Source organism: Rousettus aegyptiacus, unplaced genomic scaffold (genome assembly GCF_014176215.1).
Source record: "Rousettus aegyptiacus isolate mRouAeg1 unplaced genomic scaffold, mRouAeg1.p scaffold_m13_p_8, whole genome shotgun sequence".
Taxonomy (NCBI): Eukaryota; Metazoa; Chordata; class Mammalia; order Chiroptera; family Pteropodidae; genus Rousettus; species Rousettus aegyptiacus.
The window spans coordinates 42,265,042-42,287,459 of record NW_023416311.1 but is presented as its reverse complement, the minus strand read 5'-3'; the positions used below and the strand labels follow the sequence as shown (position 1 = coordinate 42,287,459).

Sequence of the window (22,418 nt, the reverse complement as noted above, 5' to 3'; positions counted from 1 at the left end):
CATGTAAAACCATCACCAAAATAAGGTAATGAACATGTCTATTTCCCCCCAAAGTTTCCATATGCCCCTTAGAAATCCTTTTCTCTCCAGCCTGTTCCTAGGTAACTACTGATATGCTTTCTGACACTGTAGATTAGTTTGTACTTTCTAGAGTTTTACATAAATGCAATTATATAGTGTATACTCTTTTGTTTGATTTCTTACATTCAGCATAATTATTCTGAGTCCATGTTACTGTGTGTAACAATAGATCATTCTTTTTGTTGTTTTTGAGGAGTATTCATAGCATGCACAGATCACTGTTTATCCATTTACCTGCTCATGGACATTTGGATTCTTTCTAGTGTTTGGCTATTAAAAATGTAGCTGTTATGAACATTTTTCTAGTCTCGTATGAACATATACTTACATTTTTCTTTGGGTAAATACTTAGGAATAGAATGACTAGATTTTACTGCAACTCTGTTTTACTTTTTTAAGGACCCGCCAAATTGTCTTCCAAAGTGGTTTCTTTTCTGTTGATAATGTATGAGAATTCCAGTTCCACTACTTTCTCTTCAATTCTTGGTAAAATCAGTTAATTTTAGACATCCTAATAGGTATGCCATGGTAGTTCTTTGTGTATTTAATTGCATTTTTCTAATGATTAATGATAACTAGCATATTTTAATGTGCTTATTTGGCACGTATGCTTCTTTGCTGAATTGCCTGCTTAAACTTCAGGGAATTTAAAAAATTGGGTTGTTCATTTTCCTATTACAGTGTTTGAAAGTTATTTATATATTTTGGACCTATCTTTTATCGAATATATGTTTTGCAAATTTTTCTCTCAGTCTGTGCTTTATCTTTTTATTCTTTTAACAGTGTCTTTCAAAGAGTAAACGTTTTTAACTTCGGTGAAATCTAAGTGATCGGTTTTTTTCTTTTATCGTTTGTGCCTTTGGTTTTATATCTTAAAAAAATCTTTGTTTAACTCAAGGTCACAAAGATGTTTCTCTTAGGTTTTCTTCTAGAATTTTTATAGTTTTAGCTCTCATAATTAAGTAAGGCCTATAATCCATTTAGAGTTAATTTTTGTGCATCAGATAAGGTAAGGTTTGGGATTATTTTAAAATTTTTATTTATATTTAGCCATTCTATTGTTCAAGCATTATTTGTTGAAAATGCTATCCTTTCTCCACCAAATTTTCTTTTTACTTTTCTTTTGAACATAAGTGTTGAACACTTATGTTGAACGTTAGTGTTCCCAATACATGTGGGTCTATTTTTAGACTCTCAATTCTGTATCAATGATCTATTTGTCTATCTTTATGTAAGTATCATGCTTGAATGATTGAATTTAGCTTTATAATAAGTCTTTAAATCTGGTAATGTTAGTCCTCAAACTTTTTTTCTATTTCAAAGTCATTTTCACTATACTAGCGAATCTCCATATGAAGCATCAGCTTGTTAATTTTTAAGAAAAAATTGAGCTGGAATTTTGCTTGGGATTGTGTTGAAATTATGCACCAATATGAGGAGGATTGATGTCTTAACACTATAGAGTCTTCTGATCTGTAGATGAGTATATCTTTTCATTTATTTAGATCTTAATTTTTTCTCAGCAATGCTCTTTTGTAGATTGAGTTTTATAAATAAATTATAATATTGAATTGTACACTTGATACATATTGGATTTTGTTAATCAACTTAGCCATAAAAAAAGACTACAAAAAATAAGTTAGAATAATTTACTTTCTTTCCTATACATGCTTTGCTAGTTGTTTGTAGCTAATTACAGTGAAAAATGAAGTCAACATAAAAGTGACATATATTACTTCAACTCACTACTCATTAGATTTAATCATATGTTCTCACACAACTGTAAGGGGAACAAGAAGTACAATTTTGTTACGTACCCGAAAGGAAGAAAACCAGAAATGTATGGTGAACATTATGGTTTACTACCATAATTTCTTTGGTTGCCTACCCGACAACCATTCCCCATACTTATTACTTGCCAGAAGAACCCACGCTTTGTTCACTCACTTCTAGGAGACCATCTGCTTCAGGAAAGATCAGACCTTTTATGGTAATCCCATTCCTCTTTGCTGGTTAATGGGTTGTCCGAGTTTTAGCTAGAATACATAAGGATGTCTATATTTGAGACTTCCAGGAACATTTTTCTCTCTTAAAAAGGGACATTAGGAAAGGGACACTTATCTCACTTATCTTCCCCGCCTTTAGGTGATGATTTCCTTACTTGGAGCTGCAACCAAGAGAGGAGTGGCAAACACTTAAAGAATGGCAGAGTGGTAAACTGGACAGATTCTGGATAACTGAGGGCATTGGTGTACAATGTTAAAACAATAAACCCTACCCCTAGACTTCTAGCTATATAAAATGATAAGTGTTCTTATTTAGGGCTCTTTTGACTTGGTTTTCTGTTACTTGAAGTTAAAAGCATCTAATTAGTACTGAATGCAAAGGATGAGATAGTAATTGTGTTAAGCACTTCATATGCATAACGGTAATATAATCTAATATCTATAGTAATGCTGTGGTATAGGTGTTTCATCATATACATTTTGTAAATGGGAAAATTAAAGCATAGGGAATTTAAATTCTTGCCCAGGCCACACAGCTATAAAGGAGTGAAAACAAAGATTAAAACTTTAGGTCTATCTGACACTAAAGATAACTTGAAATCATTTGTAAATATCTCATATCTTTCCAATTTTAATTTTTCTCTGAAGCATCTGTAAAAAGTAAAATTGCAGTGTTTTGCCCTAAGCACCCAGAAATTTCCAGGAATATACAAAAATATTAGATAATGTATGATCTAATTAACCTTATAGTTTACTGTTATGTAATTTTAGGCAAGTATTCTCTTTTACTTCAATGAACATGTTCTGTATACTTACTAGGCACTAGGAAGATTAACATTTAGGCATTTATCCAAAGGAGAGAAAGAAGGAAAGAAAAAGAGCAACATTAAATCAATGCTTGATACTTATATATTATGTTCTATTCACAACAATCCTATAAAATGAGTGTTAAATATACACATTTACAGAAAGGAAACTGGGAGCTCAATAGGCAAAATAAGTAGCAACAAAGCTAATAAATCATGGAGCCATTAAATGGTGGAAATAAGAAGTTATGAAGTGATATTGAAAGTGGTATGTGGCTGACCCCATGTAAAATGTTTTCAGTCTTATCACTATATATTTGGGGCATCTGGCTATTATCTGCAATCTGTGTTTTGTCCTGGCATGAAACTAGGCTTCCTGATCAGCTGGGCCTGGTTTTCATTCCTACCTCATTAATTACCAATAGGGTGGTCTTGGGCCAGTTCTAATCACATCCAGTCTGTTTTCTCATCTATATCATGAAGCAATATTATTATTTGATATGGTTTTGTGAGGACTGGAAAAATAGGCAGTGCCTCTGAGCACTTATTAAATGGCAGACATTATTGTACAGCTAAGGAACTTAGGATACACAGAGATCAAGGCAGTAGTAAATGTTCACCCAAATTACTGGTAACCATGAAAGGACTAGTATATAGGACCTATTTCGGTTTATACAGAACTCTTTCTAGTAGCCAACAAAGAGATTAAGAGCTTAAGGAAATAGAAGAAAGTTTTTGGAGGCTCTGGAGACAACCAAACCTAATTCCAGATTCTAAAATATGGCCCAACAAATATTTATTTATTTATTTTTAAAAATTTATTTATTTTTATGGTGACATTGGTTAATGAAATCCAATAAGTTTCAGCTGTATGCTCTAACAGTAAGGTGTATATATATTTACACTGTGTATTCACCTCCCATAGTTAGATTTCTTTCTGTCACCATATATCTGACTCCTTTTACTCTGTCTACCTCCCCCCTCCCTCTACCCTCTACCCTTTTGTACGCACTAGTCTGTAGTCCATGTCCATGAATCTCTGTTTGTTTGTCCTGTTCATTTGTCCTGTTGCTTTTAGGTTTATATCCCACATATAAATGATATCATGTTGAAGAGAAAATTTTGGAAATTTTCATTTAAAGCTAATCAGCCTTTTGTTCTACTTCTGTAAATGTATTCGTTGCATACAAGAGCTCACTTGCAGAGCTCTCTTGCACCTCGTCCTACTTGCCTAGGCAATGAATGTAACTGTTTGTACCTCTCAGCAGCTCCTGCTTCCTGTAACAATTTGTAACCATCAGTACTCCTGCCCTTCCTTTTGCAACCATAACAACTCTTGCTGTTTGTAACAGTCTGAGTTTAAACTGACCAATCAGCTTGTGTAAAAACCCTATATATAAGGAATGTTGCAACTTAGCTGGGGGGAAAGGCAGATTCTTCAGAGCACTAGCTCCTCTGGGACTGTGTATAATAATAAATGTGAGTGTTTCTTCTCTCCGAGTTACTGCTTGGTTTTTCGCTGGTCTGATTTTGGAGACTTTCCACAATAATGTGATTTCCCACTTATTCTGTCTGGCCTATTTTGCTTAGCATGATTATCTTGAGGTTCATCCATGTTGTCACAAATGGCAGTATTTCATCTCTTCTTAAGGGTGAGTAATATTCCACTGCATATATGTACCACAGCTTCTTTAGCTAATCGCCTATCATAGGACACTTCAGTTACTTCCATGTCCTGGCCACTGTGAATAATGCTGCTATGAATATCGGTGTGAAAATATCTTTTTTGGATATGGGTTTTCAAGTCTTTGGGGTAAATACCCAGTAGAAGGATTGCTGGATCAGATGATAGATCAATTCTTAGTTTTTTGAGGAACCTCCATGTTGTTTTCCATAGTGGCTGTACCAATTTGTAGTCCTACCAGCAATATATGAGAGTTTCTTTTTCTGCATCCTCTCTAACACTTGTTATTACTTGTCCTATTGATGATAGCTATTCTCACCGGTGTGAGATGGTATCTTATTGTGGTTTTGATTTGCATTTCCCTAATAGCTAGCGATGTTGAGCATCTTTTCAAATATTTGTTGACCATTCGTACGTCCTCTAGGGAGAAGTTTCTGTTTAGGTTCTCAGCCCATTTTTTGTTGTTGTTGTTATTGAGTTGTATGAGTTCTTTGTATATTTTGGATATTAGGCCATAATTGGAGGGATCGCTTGAAAATATAATTTCGTACTCAGTAGTTGTCTCTTTACCTTGTTGATGACTTCTTTTGCTGAGCAGGTTTTCAGTTTGATGTACTCCCATTCATTTATTTTAGCTTTTACTTCCCTTGCTTTTGAGGTCAAATTCATAAAATCTTTAAGTCCAAGGTCCTTGAGTTTAATTCCTGTTTTCTTCTATGCATTTTGTTGTTTCAGGTTCTTAATCCATTTTAAGTTAATTTTGGTGTGTGGTGATAGACAATTGTCTAATTTCATTCATTTGAAGGTGGCTTTCCAGTTTCCCAGCACCATTTATTGAAAAGGTTTTCTTTCTCCACTGTATGTTTTTCACTTTTTGGTTGAAAATTATTTGCACATATAAATATGGGGTTACTTCCGGACTCTCAATTCTGTTCCACTGGTCCATGTATCTGTTTTGCTACCAATACCATGCCATTTTGATTACTGTAACTTCATAGTATAATTTGAAGTCGGGCAGAGTGATGCCTACCTACAGACTCGTTCTTTTTTCTCAGAACAACTTTGGCAATTCGGGATCTTTTGTGCTGCTATACAAATCTGATGATTTTTTGTTCTATTTCTTTAAAGAATGCCTATGGGATTCTGATGGGGATTGCATTAAATCTGTATAATGCTTTAGGTAATATGGTCATTTTAACTATGTTGATTCTTCCAATCCAAGGACACGGAATATCTTTCCATTTCTTTGTATCTTCTTCAATTTCTTTTAATGAGGTCTTATAGTTTTCATTATATAGGACTGTTTCATTAAATTTATTCCTAGGTATTTTATTCTTTTTGTTGCAATTGCAAAAGGAATTATTTTTTCCCCTTCTTTTTCTGACACTTCATTATTATAGTATAGAAAAGCTATGGATTTTTGATTTTGTATCTAGAAACTTTACTGAATTTCCTTATTGTTTCTAGTAGTGTACTTGTGGAGTCTGTAGGGTTTTCTATATAGAGAATCATGTCATCCACAAATAGTGACAGTTTGACATCTTTGTTTCCTATTTAGATGCCTTTTATATCTTTTTCTTATCTGATTGCACTTGCTAGGATCTCCAATGTTATCCAATAAATATTTATTGTGTGTCTATGCAGTTCTTGCTGCTGATTGAACAGTGACAAACAAGATAAATAGGTTTATGCTCTTAAGAAGCTTCTATTCTAGGGGGAAAAGCAAATAATAAATAAACAAAATAATTTCAAACAGTGTTAAATGGTAACAGATTGATGTGGGAGAGCCTATCCAGGAAAGGGATGGAATCCTTCCTTAAATGATGAGAAAGAGGCATCCATGTGAAGTAGTGAGAGGAAGATTGTCCTGTGTAGGAGGAAACTATGCAACTGGAAAGTTTCCTTGACTGAAAAGAACTTGGTGTGTTCAAGAGACAGAAATAAATTAGTGCATTTGAGCACTGTAAGTGAGGATTAGAGTGGTGAAATGAGATTCATAGAGGTGGCCAGGGGCCAGATCAGTCTTGAGGGTCACAGATACTAATTGAGTTTTTTTTTTTTTTAATAGTTGTAATGGGGAGCTGTTGGAGTGCTTTAGATAAGGGTATCATCTTACCTGCTTATATTTTTAAAAAGCTCACTCAGGTTGCTGTCTGGAGAAGGGATCATAGAAAAAACAGAGTAGAAATAGGGTTGCTGGGATTAGGTTTTTGTTAGAATTATATACAAGCAAGGGAGAATTCTCATAATCTTTCTTCACCACCCAAATTAAAGGGCTTCGCTTTCCTAGTCCATCATCTCATATAGCACTTATAAACATTATTTAATCATTTACTTGTTTAGTGTCTGTCATTCCCATTTAGGATTGTCAAATAAAATACAGATTTTGAGTTAAATTTTATTCGGGTAATGATAATTTTTTACTATATATTCTCATATATTGCATGGGACATACATTTACTAAAAAATCATTCATTATCTGGAATTCAAATAAATTGGATAACTTGTATTTTTTATTCGCTAAGTCTGGCAACTCTACCCGCACTAGAATGTAAACTCCAAGAGGGCAGGAACCATGTCCGTTTGGTTCCTCAGTGTATATCTTAGGGCATAGCATAGCGCCTTCCAGGCACATAATAGGAGACACGCGTGCTTACTGAATGAATTAATGAAGTATTTAACAAAACAATTTGTGACTAAAACTATTAGCTTCGGCGCGGGGAGATGACTGGGTACGGAAGAAGACCCGCACGATCTGCTACGTGAGGAAGGTTATAGCGATGGGCACCGGCCGGGAGGAGAGGGGCGGCTAGCGCGCTGAGGTCACGGGCGCCGGCGGCCCTGCTTACGTCATCACGCTCGCTTTCTCCGCCTCGCCGGTGTTTTAGTGGCGCCAGCGCCTTCCTGGCTGTGGTGGTGACTAACTGGGCTGAGGGGGCTTTCTGGTGACTCCGGCTCCGCGCAGGCCGCCTGTGGAGCCGTCGGTCCCGGCTCTGGCCCGAGAGGCCCACTGTCCTTATCATTGGTCGTCAGTTAGCAGGCCTGGCCGCTCCCCCGCGGGGTGACCATCGCCTCAGGACCATGTCCAGGCCGAGCAGCGTCTCCCCGCGGCCGCCGGCTCCTGGTGGGGGCGGCGGCGGTGGTGGCAGCGGCGGCGGGGGCGGCCTCGCTCAGTGTGGCCCGGGGGGCGGCGGCCGGGCCAAGGGGCTGAAGGACATTCGTATAGACGAAGAGGTGAAGATCGCAGTCAATATCGCTCTGGAGCGCTTCCGATATGGGGACCAGAGAGGTGAGGTTCCTGACAGGGACCCCGCCGGCTGCCCCATGTCCCCAAATTCTGAGCCCCCGAGGCGATGAGTTGCCTCAGAGGAGGGAGGGAAGACCTGGGCCGCCCGCCTCCCCGCGCCACCCGCTGGCCGGCGCACTCTAGCCGGCCTCAGTCGGGACCGATCCCTGGGCAGCTGTTGGGAGCCCTCCGGTGGGACGCGAGGGACCGCACGGCGTCCTGAGGATTAGTAATTTTGCGGAGCACTTGCGTGGCATCAGAATTTGGTGAAAAAGTCCGATTGCTCTCTGGCCAGAGGGGTTTCTTTCCTTTTAGAGACTTTTCGGCAAAGCCACAGTGTTTATTGATTAGCCTGAACCTTTTTTTTTTAAAGGAAGTTGCGGTAGCCTTAAGAAGAAATCAGACAAATGCACTGGCAATTTGTAGTGCTTTATTTAAATCCTAGAAGCGTCACGCTACACACTTTAAAAATTACACTTGTTTTGATATATGAAACGTCTTGCACACTTAAAATTAGAAAGCTACTTCTCTTGGGTCATGCAATGCAGGCCCAGCAGCTGACCTCTGGTGATCAGTACAGTGTATTGAGGGCTCATTTCGATTCGCTGGCCTGAATAGAGGCCCTAAACTCTGGAAGCTTGTGGTTCAAAACTGGGAATGACCTGGACAGAGTGATTCTGAACAAAGGTACAGCCTCAGCAGTATGTAATAACAACAGATCCAGTCTGAGGTAGTGAAATATGAAGTCTGTACAGTTTTGAAGGCAAAGACAATGGAGTTTGATGTTGAGCATTCATAATGGCCAAGCATACCTTGTCATGGAAGGAAATAAACATTTTGTTAATTAAGCAAGTAAGGACTAAGTTAAAATCGTAAAATGTGTTCAACAGTCATTATACCAATGAAAGATTACAGCATAAATAAGAGTAGTAATCTGGTGGCCATTAGAGTTCTTGATCACATTTAGGTTTAAATTTTATTAATATCATAACTCTGGTAGACATTCAGTAGTTGTTGAATTACTATCTACTTTTCACATAAAATATAATGACTTTGATATGCTTATGATTTTTTCACATTTTATATCTATATATGCATATTGAAGCACCTCGAAAGACAACTGATTATTCCCAAATGGTATTTTGTGTTTTTATCCTTGTAGAAATGGAATTTCCTTCTTCTCTGACCAGTACCGAAAGAGCCTTTATCCATCGATTAAGTCAGTCTCTTGGTTTGGTCTCTAAAAGTAAAGGGTAAGCTGATAGGTTTTCTTATTTTTTAAAAAAGTTACTTATCAAAAATAAATGTTTCTGACTATATTTAAATAGTTATTACTGTTTTAAATTCACATCCTTAATTATATTGTATATAGATAAACTGATTTTTGTCCGTACTAAGCTCAGCTCTTTTTCATCCTAGGGGTAGAAAAAAAAATAGTAAATTTTAATGTGTAAGAAAAGATAGTTTAAAAGTTGAAGTTGATTGCTTAAGAGAAATATTTTCATTTTTCATAGAAACTGAATCTTTTTTAAAAAGAATGAATGAACGAAAGATAAGTAGAATTATTTACAGAACTCTCTCAATATTACTGTACTATATGGTCAGCTTTAGAACACATGTTGATTGTTTTTTAACAACTCAAGAATCTAATGATTAGTAATGATTAAATAAAATGGAACAGGAGGAAAGTACATATTTTTTTTTGAGAACCACCGATCCATAGGGAGAAAAGGTCATTTGAGCCATCCAGACTGAAGAATTCTAAAATTCAGTGGAACTCTTTGATTTTGGGACTAAGGATGACAGGATTGATATATAGCAGAGTTTCTCAATATGGCACTATTGACATTTTGTATTGGATAATTATTGTGGAGGGCTGTTGCTTGCATTGTAGGATGATTAGCAGCATACGTAGATTTTACCCCTTATAGATACCAGTATCATCTTCACCCCCAGTTCTGACAATCAAAAGTGCCCCTAGACATTGCCACAATGTTCACTAGGGAGCAAAATTGCCCCTGGTTGAAAATCTCTGAGAAATGGAAATAAAAAAAGATAAAATTTTAATTCACCAGTTTTTATGTTAAGAGGAGGGAAAACCATACTTTATTAAGTAAATATATTAATAAATAAATAGCAGGAAGGTTCTAAGATGAAAGTAGCTGATGATGGAATGTCATGCATATGAATGGTGACAGTGATACATTCCTGACAAGGGATTTAGTTTAGAGGAATGTGCATTTTGAACGTCACTAAGGTCCTCAGTGCTGGAACAATGGTTAGGTTCCTGAGCACTTCCATGTTACAGTCTTCTGGATAGGTATAATACTGCACTTGAAAATAAAAATAGAGTACAGGGTCATAATTCTTTATCCAGAAATACCTGGACCAAATATGTTTAGAGATTCAGATTCTTCAGGTTTTAGAAAGATATTAGGGTATATTTGCAGGCTTAGCTGCCAATTGAAGTTGCGTGAACTTATACAAATATTTCAGAGGTATTTGAGTTTAAGAGTTTCAGATTGTGGGCCTACATAGAAAACATCTGTTATAAATGCACAGTTCTGCAGCTATATAATTTTTATGGTTAAATGGGTTTTGAATTCTGAACAACAAACTTAGAAATGGCAATTAGAAATTACTCTTAGGAAAGCAGTCCATTAGAATAAACTACCTCTACTTCATTTCAGTAGCATAATCACTTAAGATATGGTCCAGAATGGAGAAACATCTGGATTAAGGGGAGAGTAAGAAAGAAGTTATCAGGACAAAAAAGATGAATGAGAAAACAGTAAAAAAGACAAGAAAAAGGAAAAGAGATGCTAAGGGAAGCAAGGCAACCCTGCTGATTTATCCAGTTCCTGATTTGTACCTGACTTATATAGTTCATAGTTTTTTCTGTAAACCCTTGAGTAAAGATTTTTTTTTTTACCTTACTTTGTAACATTAATTTCATTAACTTAACAAGTTAGTTTTTATGCTATTTTTATTTTGTGCTTGGCATTATGGTTCCTTCATATATATTTGAGAAAGCAACTGGTGTGGAGGAAGGGATAGGAAACCTCGATTTAACTCCCAGTCTCTCACCGCCTCATTTTCTAGCTTTGGTCATGTCCCTTAAAGGCATGTTTACTTAAATGTAAAATACGAAGGAGTTAATCTCTTTGAGTTAGTTAAAATTTTGTGATTCTGTAGTTTATTTTGAGTTTCTTCCAATGTTTAAAAAATAGATTCTATGCTTACTTTGTGATAATTTATTGTTTTTTACTAATCACTTTTTTTTTTTGATCTCCCTTCTTTCAAAATGAAGCCATGTGTGTTAGATTTTGTTTTTCATTGCCTCCTAAAGAGTTGAATTTACTTTGCAATTGATTATTTTTTTATAATTGCACATCTTTTGGTGAAAATACTCTTGTTGGAGTAACACCCCCATTTTGTGTTCTTTAGTATATCCCAAAGTTTTCTTTGGAATTCTAGTCAAGTTTTTCCATACCAAAAATTTCACCTCTTTAGAATTTGTTTCCTATTTTCCCAACTGAGGTCACTGTGTTTTGGGTTTAAGAGCACACTTTACTGAGTCTTCAACTTGTTCATGAACAAAACAAAATCTTTTTTCTTCTTCCTAGTTCAAGTTAGACAAAAAAAACGAAATTTACAAAATGAACTTTGTTTTAAATTTATGGAAAGAGAAAATATAAGTATATGAAAGCAATTTTTAAAGTATATGTTTCTTATCCTGTGATTGCTGGAGTCACTGCTTAATAGGTATCAAGATGTTATACTCACCCTGACCAGGAGGCTCCAACCTATAGGAAAGTTCTCCTTTTTAGACTTGGGTTACTGCCTTTCTTGCCTTTTGCCTCAGAAGGTTGCATACTGCAACCTTATTTTCCCCTAGCTAAAATAGGAAGAATGGGTTAAAAGCGATGAACTCTTAGTGAATTTTTGAACATCCGTTGAAAAGAAAAAGCCTACAGTGCCCAATAGCAGCAGTAGTACCAGGCATGTGCTAGGTGCTTTAAGTAGATTATTATTTAATCTTCACAATAATCTTATATGATAGGCTCTATTATTAACATCTGGCACCTGTGTAACAGATGAGGCATTTCAGGCTCAGAGAGGTTAAGTAATTTTCCCAAGATCACACAGCTAGCAAGTGGCAGAGCCAGGATTTGAATATAGACAATGTTTAATTAATTTTTGAGATCTGCAGTGAGTTTTTAGTAATGTCCTAGGAGCTGTGAGGAGTCAGAGAAAGAATAAATTTACCACAAACACATAGTATCCATGACATGAAAACAACTTTGTTTAGTGACAGAGTTAACTGGTTGGTTTATTAATTTCTAGGTAATCATAAAAAAGTGCAAATTAGTATGATGCAAACTTTAATAAATTTGCAATTTTATATTACAATATTGGAGAGAAGATGGTTTGGAGTTAGAACTTGTTGTCTATCTGCCTAACAGAAGTATAAATTAAGGAGATATGAAATTAAGCATTTACTGGGCATAAAATACATATGTATTATTTTTTTAGAGACATTGGTTCCTTGGTGGCTGGGAAGTTTTTAAGTAGTCATTTTAATTTTGGCTCATTAGCTGATCTACAGTTTATAGATTTGGAATGGGGGGAGTAGTGATGCATATAATTGTATTTGAGTTAAATATTCAGTAACATGCTATGTAAATTGACATAATGGTTAATATTAAAATTTCATCAAATTTGATTAATTACATCATTTTTCTTTGAAAGGAAGAAGACATTGAAATGCCAAAACTTCATTGTAGCATGTACTGATTATTTTTAGCCTTTAAAGTTAGAAGATATGATGTTCTTATCTGTAACTTTAATATATTTATTTTTATACTTAAAAATTACATATGAGGTTTGCATTTTCTTTTAAAAAGTTCATGTGAAGTTCAGTTATCTAGCATCTTTTCCACATCTTGCAGCTAGTTTCAAGTTAATTTTCTTTGTAGAGGAGACTCTTATGGTTTCCATCAACTCATAGTGTCAGTTACTTTGGAATGCAAGCATAAGGAGGAGATTTCAATATTTTTATTTACACAGGAGGACAAATCTCAATTGTATTGAATGTTTCCATCCTTACATCAAAAAGATGAACATTTACCAAAAATTTCACAGATCTTTTTATTATATATCAGTGTCACTGTGGTGCTGAATGTGCTAGGAACGAGCACTAATAGCCACAAGTAAAATCTTGCTAAAACATTAAAACTATCAAGTTGATGTTATCTTTCTGCCCCACCATCCATGTTCAAACTGAATTCCATAAATGTTAAATAGTAATGGCTAAGTACTCACACCCGTTTAATATGAGTTATTTCTGTGCACAATTTTTATGTATATATTTATGTATATATAAAAATAATTTTATAAACACTTTTATACATAAATGCTGTATTATTATTAAGCATTTTTATTATTAGGAAAGTTTTATTCGGACCCATTATTTTCGTTGTGGCCTTGTTGAGTAAAGAGTATATTTTACTCAACTTTGTAATCCCAGCTTCTAACATAGTGCCTGGCAGACCATAGGTGCTCAATATATGCTGAATGATTGAAGGAATGAATAAAAGAAAATTAAGGTGAAATATAGCAAAACGTTCCTGGAATGATTTTTAAGAAAATTAAAGCATCTTGGAACTGATAGAAATAGTAGAGATTTTAACATTAACTAGTATGCAGTGCCAGAGATGTACAATGATTTATTTTTGATCATACAGTTAGTTAGTCAAAAGATTATTACTAGCCGAACACAAGCCTCCTGACTCTTGCTCTAGTGCTCATTTCTTCAGACTTCCTGCCTTCTGTAGTTAAAATTTTATGAATTAAATAGCACAGAAGGGGAATGAATGATTGAGTCTATATTAATTGTGCTGCAGTTTTAGAACGGTCTGTGGAAAAAGAACCTAGTACAGAGAACTTCTCTAGAACCCGATAATTCCAATAATTCCAATTACTATGGAAATAATTAAAATTTCTAGATCAGATTAAATTTTATTTTTTCATCTTTATGCCATTATTTAAGAACCACTAGGCACTTTTTAGGGAGTTGATGACATCATAGAAAGCTTATAATTCATTAAAGCATTCCAGAAATTAAAAATCTTGGTAAATCGAAAGCCTCATTTGGAAGGCTGAGATAGCTAAAACTGTGTAGATTAATCCCCAGTTTTATATCATTCTTATAGTGAAAGGTTGTTGAAAATTTTAAATCTAATATAAATTAGGAAAATTATACATGTAACTATCATTGTATTTGTGGCTATGTTGCTCATTTCTATAATATCAGAGTGACATTAACATATGGTAAAACAAATATTTTAGGTAAACATTTAAATATAAGAAATGATATTTCTTTCATAATAGCTTACATTTATTTAGTTCTTACTGTAACAGATCTGCCCTTTACATGCATTATCTTATTTAATCCTATGAATAGTCCTTTGAGGCAAGTATTATTATTATCTTAGGCTCAAAGCTATTAAATAATATGCTTATAGTTCCACATCTAATAAGTGGTTGAGCTGGGATTCAAACCCAGGTCGGTGTGCTTTCAGAGCCTGAAGTCTTTAACAGATCTTTGAACTATATTATAGACATATGTTATTAAATCGTTCAAAACACATTTGATTACTTCTTGTGTATTTAACATGGTCGTTCCTGGACCAGTTGAAGGAACAAATAGACATACATCAAATAATTTGAGAATAGTTATAAATTATCATTACCTTATATTTGATGACTAGAGCCAGAAGCTTTGAAAAAAATTTTTTCCCCCAATATGCATCTGCAAATACTTATCAGTAATGCTAACTTATGCTTTTCCATCCACACTAAACTTGGCCCTCTTAACAGGTTTTCATGGGAGTGTGACATTACCAGCATACTGTGGAAACATTCAGTGGGATATATTAATCTGGACAGTGAACCATAACTTTTTAATGATCATTTTTAGATTTTGTTGTTCAGATTGGTTTTTCTCCCTCTGTATGCTTCCTAGCATGTATTAACTGTTGATGTTTCATACACCATGAAGTCTGCTAAGACAAACTTTAACACTTGTGGGTAAGTAAACCATTTTTACTGATTTAAAATTGGATTTGCAGCATTTTAAAATTTTCATTGAAAATGATCTTATGGCCACTTTAGCACCACGCTCCTCTTTAATTGAATTTTTGGGAAGTTTTAGCATTTTTCTCCCAAAGCATTTTGATTTTTTTCAATGTTTTGCTTGAGATGTGTTTTCTAAGTAGGCATACATCATATGTGAACGAATTGACTACGTATAGTAAATAAATGATTTTTATTAATATTCAGAAAGGGAGCAAATAGATACCTAACTGTGAAGAAGAAAGATGGATCAGAAACAGCTCATGCAATGATGACCTGTAATTTGACTCATAATACAAAACATGCTGTTAGGAGCCTAATTCAAAGATTTCCTGTCACCAATAAAGAGCGTACTGAACTTCTGCCTAAAACAGAAAGAGGAAATGTGTTTGCAGTTGAAGCTGGTATGTATTTTCTGGGGAGCTTCTGTGTTTATCCTATTATTTGATGATTGTTCTTTTTCCATTTTAAATTTACTTTTTAAAACTAAGATGAAATAACATTTTCCAATTTGAATAGCTTGTTAGAAATGATTAAGACATGTGAAAATTTTGAAATTAAATGCAGCATTAAGGCATGTCATGAAGTTAGAGGAGTTTTATTTTTTTTAAGTTTCATAGTAATAGTTACCATTTATTGAGCACTTATTGTATGCTAGGCAATATACCAAACTATATATATAGGGCCTCATAGCAAGCCTTGAAAGGTAAGAATTTCCCCTATTTCGCAGATGAGGAAACTGGGGTTCAGAGAAGTTAAATAATTTGTTCAAGGCCACTCAACCAGCCAACGAACTGAATGAAGAGCTGGGATTTGACTCCAAGTTCTAGACTTTTTTGTATTACACTGCCATGACATGCTAATGAGTGAGATTTGGATTGGGGCGTTAGCTTCTGATAAGAGACAGGACAGAGTCTTTAGTACATTAACTTGCTTAAAGGTAGATAAATAATACATTTAGGTTAGAAAACGAAGTTGTAATTTTCCTATTTGGAAAAATAACTTGCCTAGTGAGAAAATTATTTATTACCCAAAGTGACAGAATTTGCATAGTTTCCACTGTCTATTGGAATAAGTTCGCACAATGCAGAAAATACATGGTTCTAGATATTAAGGAATTTAAGTTTTAAATTCACACACACACACAAATATTTTGACCTATGTGAAGAATATAAAACATGTCACGTCCCCTTTTTATTTCTATATGTTTAGTTAAGTGTAGATGTTGGCTAAAATGTTCAGTTAGGAAATTTGTTAAACATTAGGGTCTTATATTTATACATATTATTCTATCTGATTACATAATCGTACATGTTTAACTTAAACATATAGGGTTTTTTCTTTTTTATAATGTGTTTTCACATTGTACATACAGATTTTATAAATATACACATGGTTTCCTACTATAAAATTTTAATTGATAGAAATAAGCCTGAAAATCATTTTAGGGTATCAACTCATGTTTTGTTTCTAATGGTTAGTGAATGATTGATTTTTCTTCATTTGTCAACATTATGCACCAGAAATATTTTTGAGAAATTTGCTTTTGAATTGATACTGAAATTTGTAACATGTTCTTTAAGAATATGAAGTGTAAGAGTACTACAGTTGAGGCACTGCTTGCTAACTATGTAGATTGAGTAGAGAAGAAACACTTGAACAAAATTATATTAGAAATTATTTTATTTTTAACACTATTTTTAGATCGATCTTAAATTTTTTTCTTTTATTCACTTTCAAAGAAAACCGGGAAATGAGCAAGACAAGTGGGCGACTCAACAATGGCATACCTCAAATTCCAGTGAAAAGAGGAGAATCCGAATTTGATTCTTTCAGGCAGTCTCTGCCAGTGTTTGAGAAACAAGAAGAAATTGTTAAAATAATTAAGGAAAATAAAGTAGTTTTGATTGTAGGAGAAACTGGGTCTGGAAAGACTACGCAGGTTTGTTTCTTTGTTGTTAATAGAAGAAAAAGTTTATCCCATGTGACAATTCTATATCAAATTTATACTACGTGCATTTTAATAAAAACAAACTTCTGGTTACTTTTATGGTTATTTCAGAAATAAATTATTATTGGGAGTAGATATTAAGAAATTATAGGAAGGAAATGTTTTAAAATATTTATTTTTAAACTAGCACATTGAACCTTCATTTAAACAGAAGTGAGAATGTGATTTGGCATCATGGGAGGAACTTTGGCCTTCAGTTCAAATGTCAGTTTTCTCATTTTTTGACGTGAAGTTTTAGGCTAGTCTTATAACCTCTGTGAGCTGGAGCTCTCATTTGTAAAATGGAACTAATAATTGCTACTATTTAAGGTGAAATTTAGAGATGTGTATAAAGTACCTAGCATAGTGTTTTGTAAATAGCTGCTAAATTAAAAGCAATATTAATGATAAATGTTAATATGGAATAGAATTAATTTGATAGGTTTGAATCAAAGTATTTTTGTGAAGTTTAGCTCATTGGGGTGACAGTTTGGAAGTATAACATAATAAGACCTTTTCTTGGTTTTGTTTTCTAACATATTAATATGTTAAAATAGTAACATTACTTTGCTTTTGATAGAGATTTAGATAGAATAGTTAACATAATTTTACATTCTTTTATGGACAAATTTATTTTTGACACTTAAGATTTCCTGTGGTTAAATTGGTTGGTTTAATAAACTTACTCAATAGGTAAGGTAAGGTGGTAGGAGACATTAACTATAAACTTTATGAATTATTTACTTATAAAATTTAACCATTTTCATAGAAGTATAACTTTTTATCCCTAATACCTGAGCCTGTTAAACTAAATAATTAAAAACCTGATCAAATTTTTATTTGAATATATGACTTTTCTTCATTATGAGTCTTTTTATGATTAGTGAAATTCTATAGTCACTTCAGTGAATCTGTCCATATACCTTAGCGTGTTATAATTGTTTTAGTATTATAGTAAGTTTTGCCAGTAGGGGTTAATTGTAGCAGTTTTAATTATTTGAGTGAGATTATAAAACTTTTGGTAACCATAGCGGATATTTTTTTATGGTTACTAATGTATGTTCTTGCTAATGATATCTGTATATTGGAATTATGTTTGCCTATTTTCACTATTTTGTATGTCATTTTACTAGTTACTTAAGAATTTAATTAAGAATTAAGTATTATGTTCTTTGATTTTCAAAGAGAAACTATTGATCTAATGGGTTTAAATTTAAGAAATAATTCTATCTTGTTCAAGGAGTTCAAGTAAAATTACTGTTGTTTCTGTTCTGTGAAATATAGAGGAAAGTTATTATCATTAGTCATTTTTATCTTGCCTTTGGTAGCATTAGGAAGTTAAGCACCTTTTGAATTTTCATGTTCATTATTCATGTTTAGTATGTAAAATTCAAACATTATGGGAACTATTACGTGGAAAGGAAAAGATTTCTAATGTTCTTGTCACATTCTCCCTTGCATTATTTCCAGAAACTTGGAGTATATATTTCTGTTTTGTGTGTGTCTGCATGTGTTTTGTTTTTGTTTTCTATATAGCTTTTGTATATTTTGTTTTTTAAAACAAACATGGGATGGTAATCATACATAAATTTTACATCTTGCTTTTTTTACTTAATAGGTATTGTATATTTTTTTCCATGTTAGTACCTAGAGATATACCTCATTTTTAAAACAACTTTATAGTACTCCTGAACATTGTTGTAATAAAATGTACTCCTGAACATTGTTGTAATAAAATGATAAAAAATGACAGAGTGTTGTATGTGCTGGACTTTTACAGGAGTTATCTCATTTAAACCATTTAAACCTCTCAATAACCCCAAGACATGTAGCTATTAATTATCTCTTTATACAGATGAGGGATAAAAACTAAAACTTGCAAAGATTAATCTATCCAAATTAACATAGCAGGAAATGGCAGAGCAGGAATCTTATTCTTGTACTTACTTACTTATATTCCATCCTAATATTTCTTTGCTAATTTGTGGAAGTGTTTTAATATGATAAATTCCTAAGAAGTGGAAATGTTGGATCAAGTATGTGGCAGTTAATATTTTAGTACCTAGATTAATTATTGTCTTAACTTGAAAAAGTTACTGTGTTAAAATAGTATTGCAAGGTTCTGTTTCTCTAAAGCTTGCGCAACAATGGGTATACTTTTTTTTTACTTTTATCAATCCGATAAGTAAAAAATAATGTTTGATTTGCATTTCCTTGATTCTTAGAGAGTTGAATATTTTTTCATTTGCTTATTTTCTGTATTCCGTAAGTTGCTTATTTGTATTTCATTTTTATTTTTGCTTAATCATTTTGGATTTATTTTTAACAGTGCTTTATATATTATGGATACATGTCTGTTAGATATCTTGAAAATAATTCCTTCCAATTTTTTGCTTTGTTTATAGTATCTTGTTTAGTAGTCTTACATTATTATTCAGTCAAATTCATTAATATGTTTTTAGGGCTTTTAGCCATGCTAAGGCATTTCCTACTCCCAAGATTAAAAAATACTTCCCTATACATACTTTATTCTAATATTTTTATATTTATAGTATTAAAAATCCATCTGGAATTTATTATGTCAAGTAGAAATCTGATGTTTTTTTCTCATGTTATTATCTAATTGTTTCAATATAATTTTTAATTATCCTTTTTTCCCTGATATTTTTAAGATATAAGTTTTGATCAAATACTAAGTTTCTATAGTACCTGGGTCTATTTCTGGATTTTTGCTATGAATTTTTAATTCTTTTTTTTGCATCAGGATCCCACTTTTTGCTTTTTGTAGCTTTACAGTATGTGGAATAATATCCTTCTTCATTATATTTTTTTTTCTAATATTTCTTAGTTTGTGTAGATTTATGCCTCTGGGTGAGCTAGTCAAGTTTAAAAAAATCCCAGAGGCTAAAACATACATAAAATGATATGATATTCAGTATTTGCATACCTGTTGGGAAAGCAGCCTCTTCTGCTTTGTTGATAGGAGTATAAATTGTTTTGGAGGGCAATTTAGTAATTTTCTGTCCAAATTTAATTTATATACTCCTTGACTATATTTTACAAAAGTATGTGAAGATGATATTCACTGAAGCACTATTTATAATAGCAAACAACATCAAAGATAACAAACCTAAAAAAACTAGGAATTACCTAAAGTATAGTTATATTAAGTTATAGCGCACCCATGGGTTGGAATATACAGCTATTAAAATGGATTAGGTAAATCCGATATGTTAAGTGAAATATACAAATTACAGATATTAAGTACAATAATCACTGTGTGAATAAAAATCCATTTATATATACAAATATTCTAAGTTGTGTAAAAAGTTTTTTCCTTAGCATTTATAAGAAAGTTAACAGTAGTTACTTTATTGGAGAGTACTATTGGTAGTGGTGGTGGTGGGTAGGCTTTTTATTTTAAATCTTTCTGACCAGTTTGAATTTAACTGTAGAAAAGTATTTATAGAAAAGTGTCTGCAATTCTGGGATTAGGCTATTTTTTCTTTATGCTTTCACTATTAAAAAATTCCAATGAAATTTTGATTGTCATTTCATGATTTTATAGAATAATTTGGGAAGAAACGACATTTTTGCAATATTGATTAGTCCCATCCTAGAACATGTCTTAATTATTTAGATATGCAGATCTTTTATGTTTTTCATTAGTATTATATAGTCTTTTTTGTGTAAGCTTTAACTATTTCTTTATGAATTTTTCTGTATTTTGGTTTTAGTTTGTACTGTGAACAAGATCTTTTTAAATTACATTTTTAGCTGATTATTACAGTTACATGAACATTGATTTTATGATTACTTTATATTTGGACATGTTACAGAACTTTTTTAGTTCTAAGTTTTCAGCTGATTTATTTGGATTTTGGATGTGTATAATCATGTCATTTTACAGTATTTTCAAACTTTTGTTTCAGATCCCACAATTTCTTTTAGATGATTGTTTTAAAAATGGTATCCCCTGCCGTATATTTTGTACTCAACCAAGACGATTAGCAGCTATTGCTGTAGCTGAAAGAGTTGCTGTAGAGAGAAGAGAGAGGATTGGTCAAACAATTGGGTATCAGATACGATTAGAAAGCAGGTAAAGACAATTCTTCTTATCTTAGCCTTAACTTTTATCATTCTTAGAAAAGATAAATGTTTATATATCAGTAAATATAGAGAATGTGTTACTTGAAAAGTGGGATAATCATTTAACTCCATGTAATAAGTCTATAACAGGACATTGAGGTCATGTCTAAACTTAGTGACGTTTTGAATAAATAGTTTTAGAAAGAGCTTGGACCATAGATACAAATTCCATTTCATAGTTTTATGATCAAATTGTTTCACCTCTTTGAGCTTCAGTTTTCTGATCTATACAATGGCGCTAATGAAAGCATCTAAACCACAGGTTTGATGTGAAGTTTATAGTTAGCACTCAATAAATGTTAGTAACTGAGTTGATTGTTATTATTAGTGGTACTATTAGTACTTTCTTCGTGAGTAGTACTATTTCTTGCTCCTAGTAGTCTTGGTATAGTGATTCAAAAAACTTGTCTCTTTTGTGATATACTTTTTTCCCTAAACAAAAAGTATTTAAGGTCTTTTAAAAAATATATTTATTGTCTTTTAACAAAATAATTATTTAATTAATAAAGGGCTGTTAGTAATAAAAAATTTGTGAGATTGTCAGGCATAAAATACATTTCACATAACTTTGCTAATAAAGCATACATACCAGTATACTATTATGTTAGTAACTTTAACATTCATTAAAGTACATATGAGATTAGCATTTAATGTGATCATGCTTTAATTACATATAACATTTGTAATTGTACGTTATTTTGTTTTTTTTTTTTTTAAAAAGGGTTTCTCCAAAGACACTTCTGACATTTTGCACAAATGGAGTATTGCTTCGTACATTGATGGCAGGAGATAGTACATTGTCAACTGTGACACATGTAATTGTGGTAAGAATATTGCTGAATTTGCCATATATAATTCAGATAGCTTAAAATTTAAATATATAATTATGTTTTTAGAATATGTTATAAGTGAGAACCAAATTATTTATTTTTGGACAGGCTTTATAATTGAGTTACTTTTTATTTTCTATAATTATTAAAAATAAATATTTTGTATTAAATATATTTTTACCATTAGGTTTTACAAGGGAAAATAAAATAAGTAGGTAGTTTTTTTAAAATAGTGCTTTTTTATATATGAAAATGATACATTCATGTACTTAGAGTTCTCTAGAATGGGTAAAGTTTTTTTTTTTTCCTGTATGCTTAGTCATCTGATGCCTCCTTTAACAAACATGTATTTCCCAGCCTTACAGCATACTTAATAGTCATTTAACTTGTGGTTAAGCTGTTAAATTAGCTGCTGATGGAGTAAGTAGATGAATTACTACTTTTTTAAA

General features: G+C 32.9%; 1 protein-coding gene across 6 annotated transcripts in view; it reads left to right on the top strand.

Annotated features, from left to right (window-relative positions):
• YTHDC2 (YTH domain containing 2) overlaps positions 1-22,418 on the top strand; it is a 75,853-nt gene that overhangs the window by 12,795 nt on the left and 40,640 nt on the right. For 2 of the 6 annotated variants that reach the window (XM_036225263.1, XM_036225262.1), the window contains exons 2-6: positions 9,026-9,116; positions 15,208-15,404; positions 16,743-16,942; positions 20,923-21,089; positions 21,861-21,963. In XM_036225263.1, the coding sequence (XP_036081156.1) occupies positions 9,026-9,116; positions 15,208-15,404; positions 16,743-16,942; positions 20,923-21,089; positions 21,861-21,963 (758 nt within the window). Of the gene's footprint in view, positions 1-7,462; positions 7,867-9,025; positions 9,117-15,207; positions 15,405-16,742; positions 16,943-20,922; positions 21,090-21,860; positions 21,964-22,418 lie in introns of those variants that run through there. The other 4 variants (XM_016147315.2, XM_036225265.1, XM_036225266.1 and 1 more) reach the window with 4 other exon arrangements.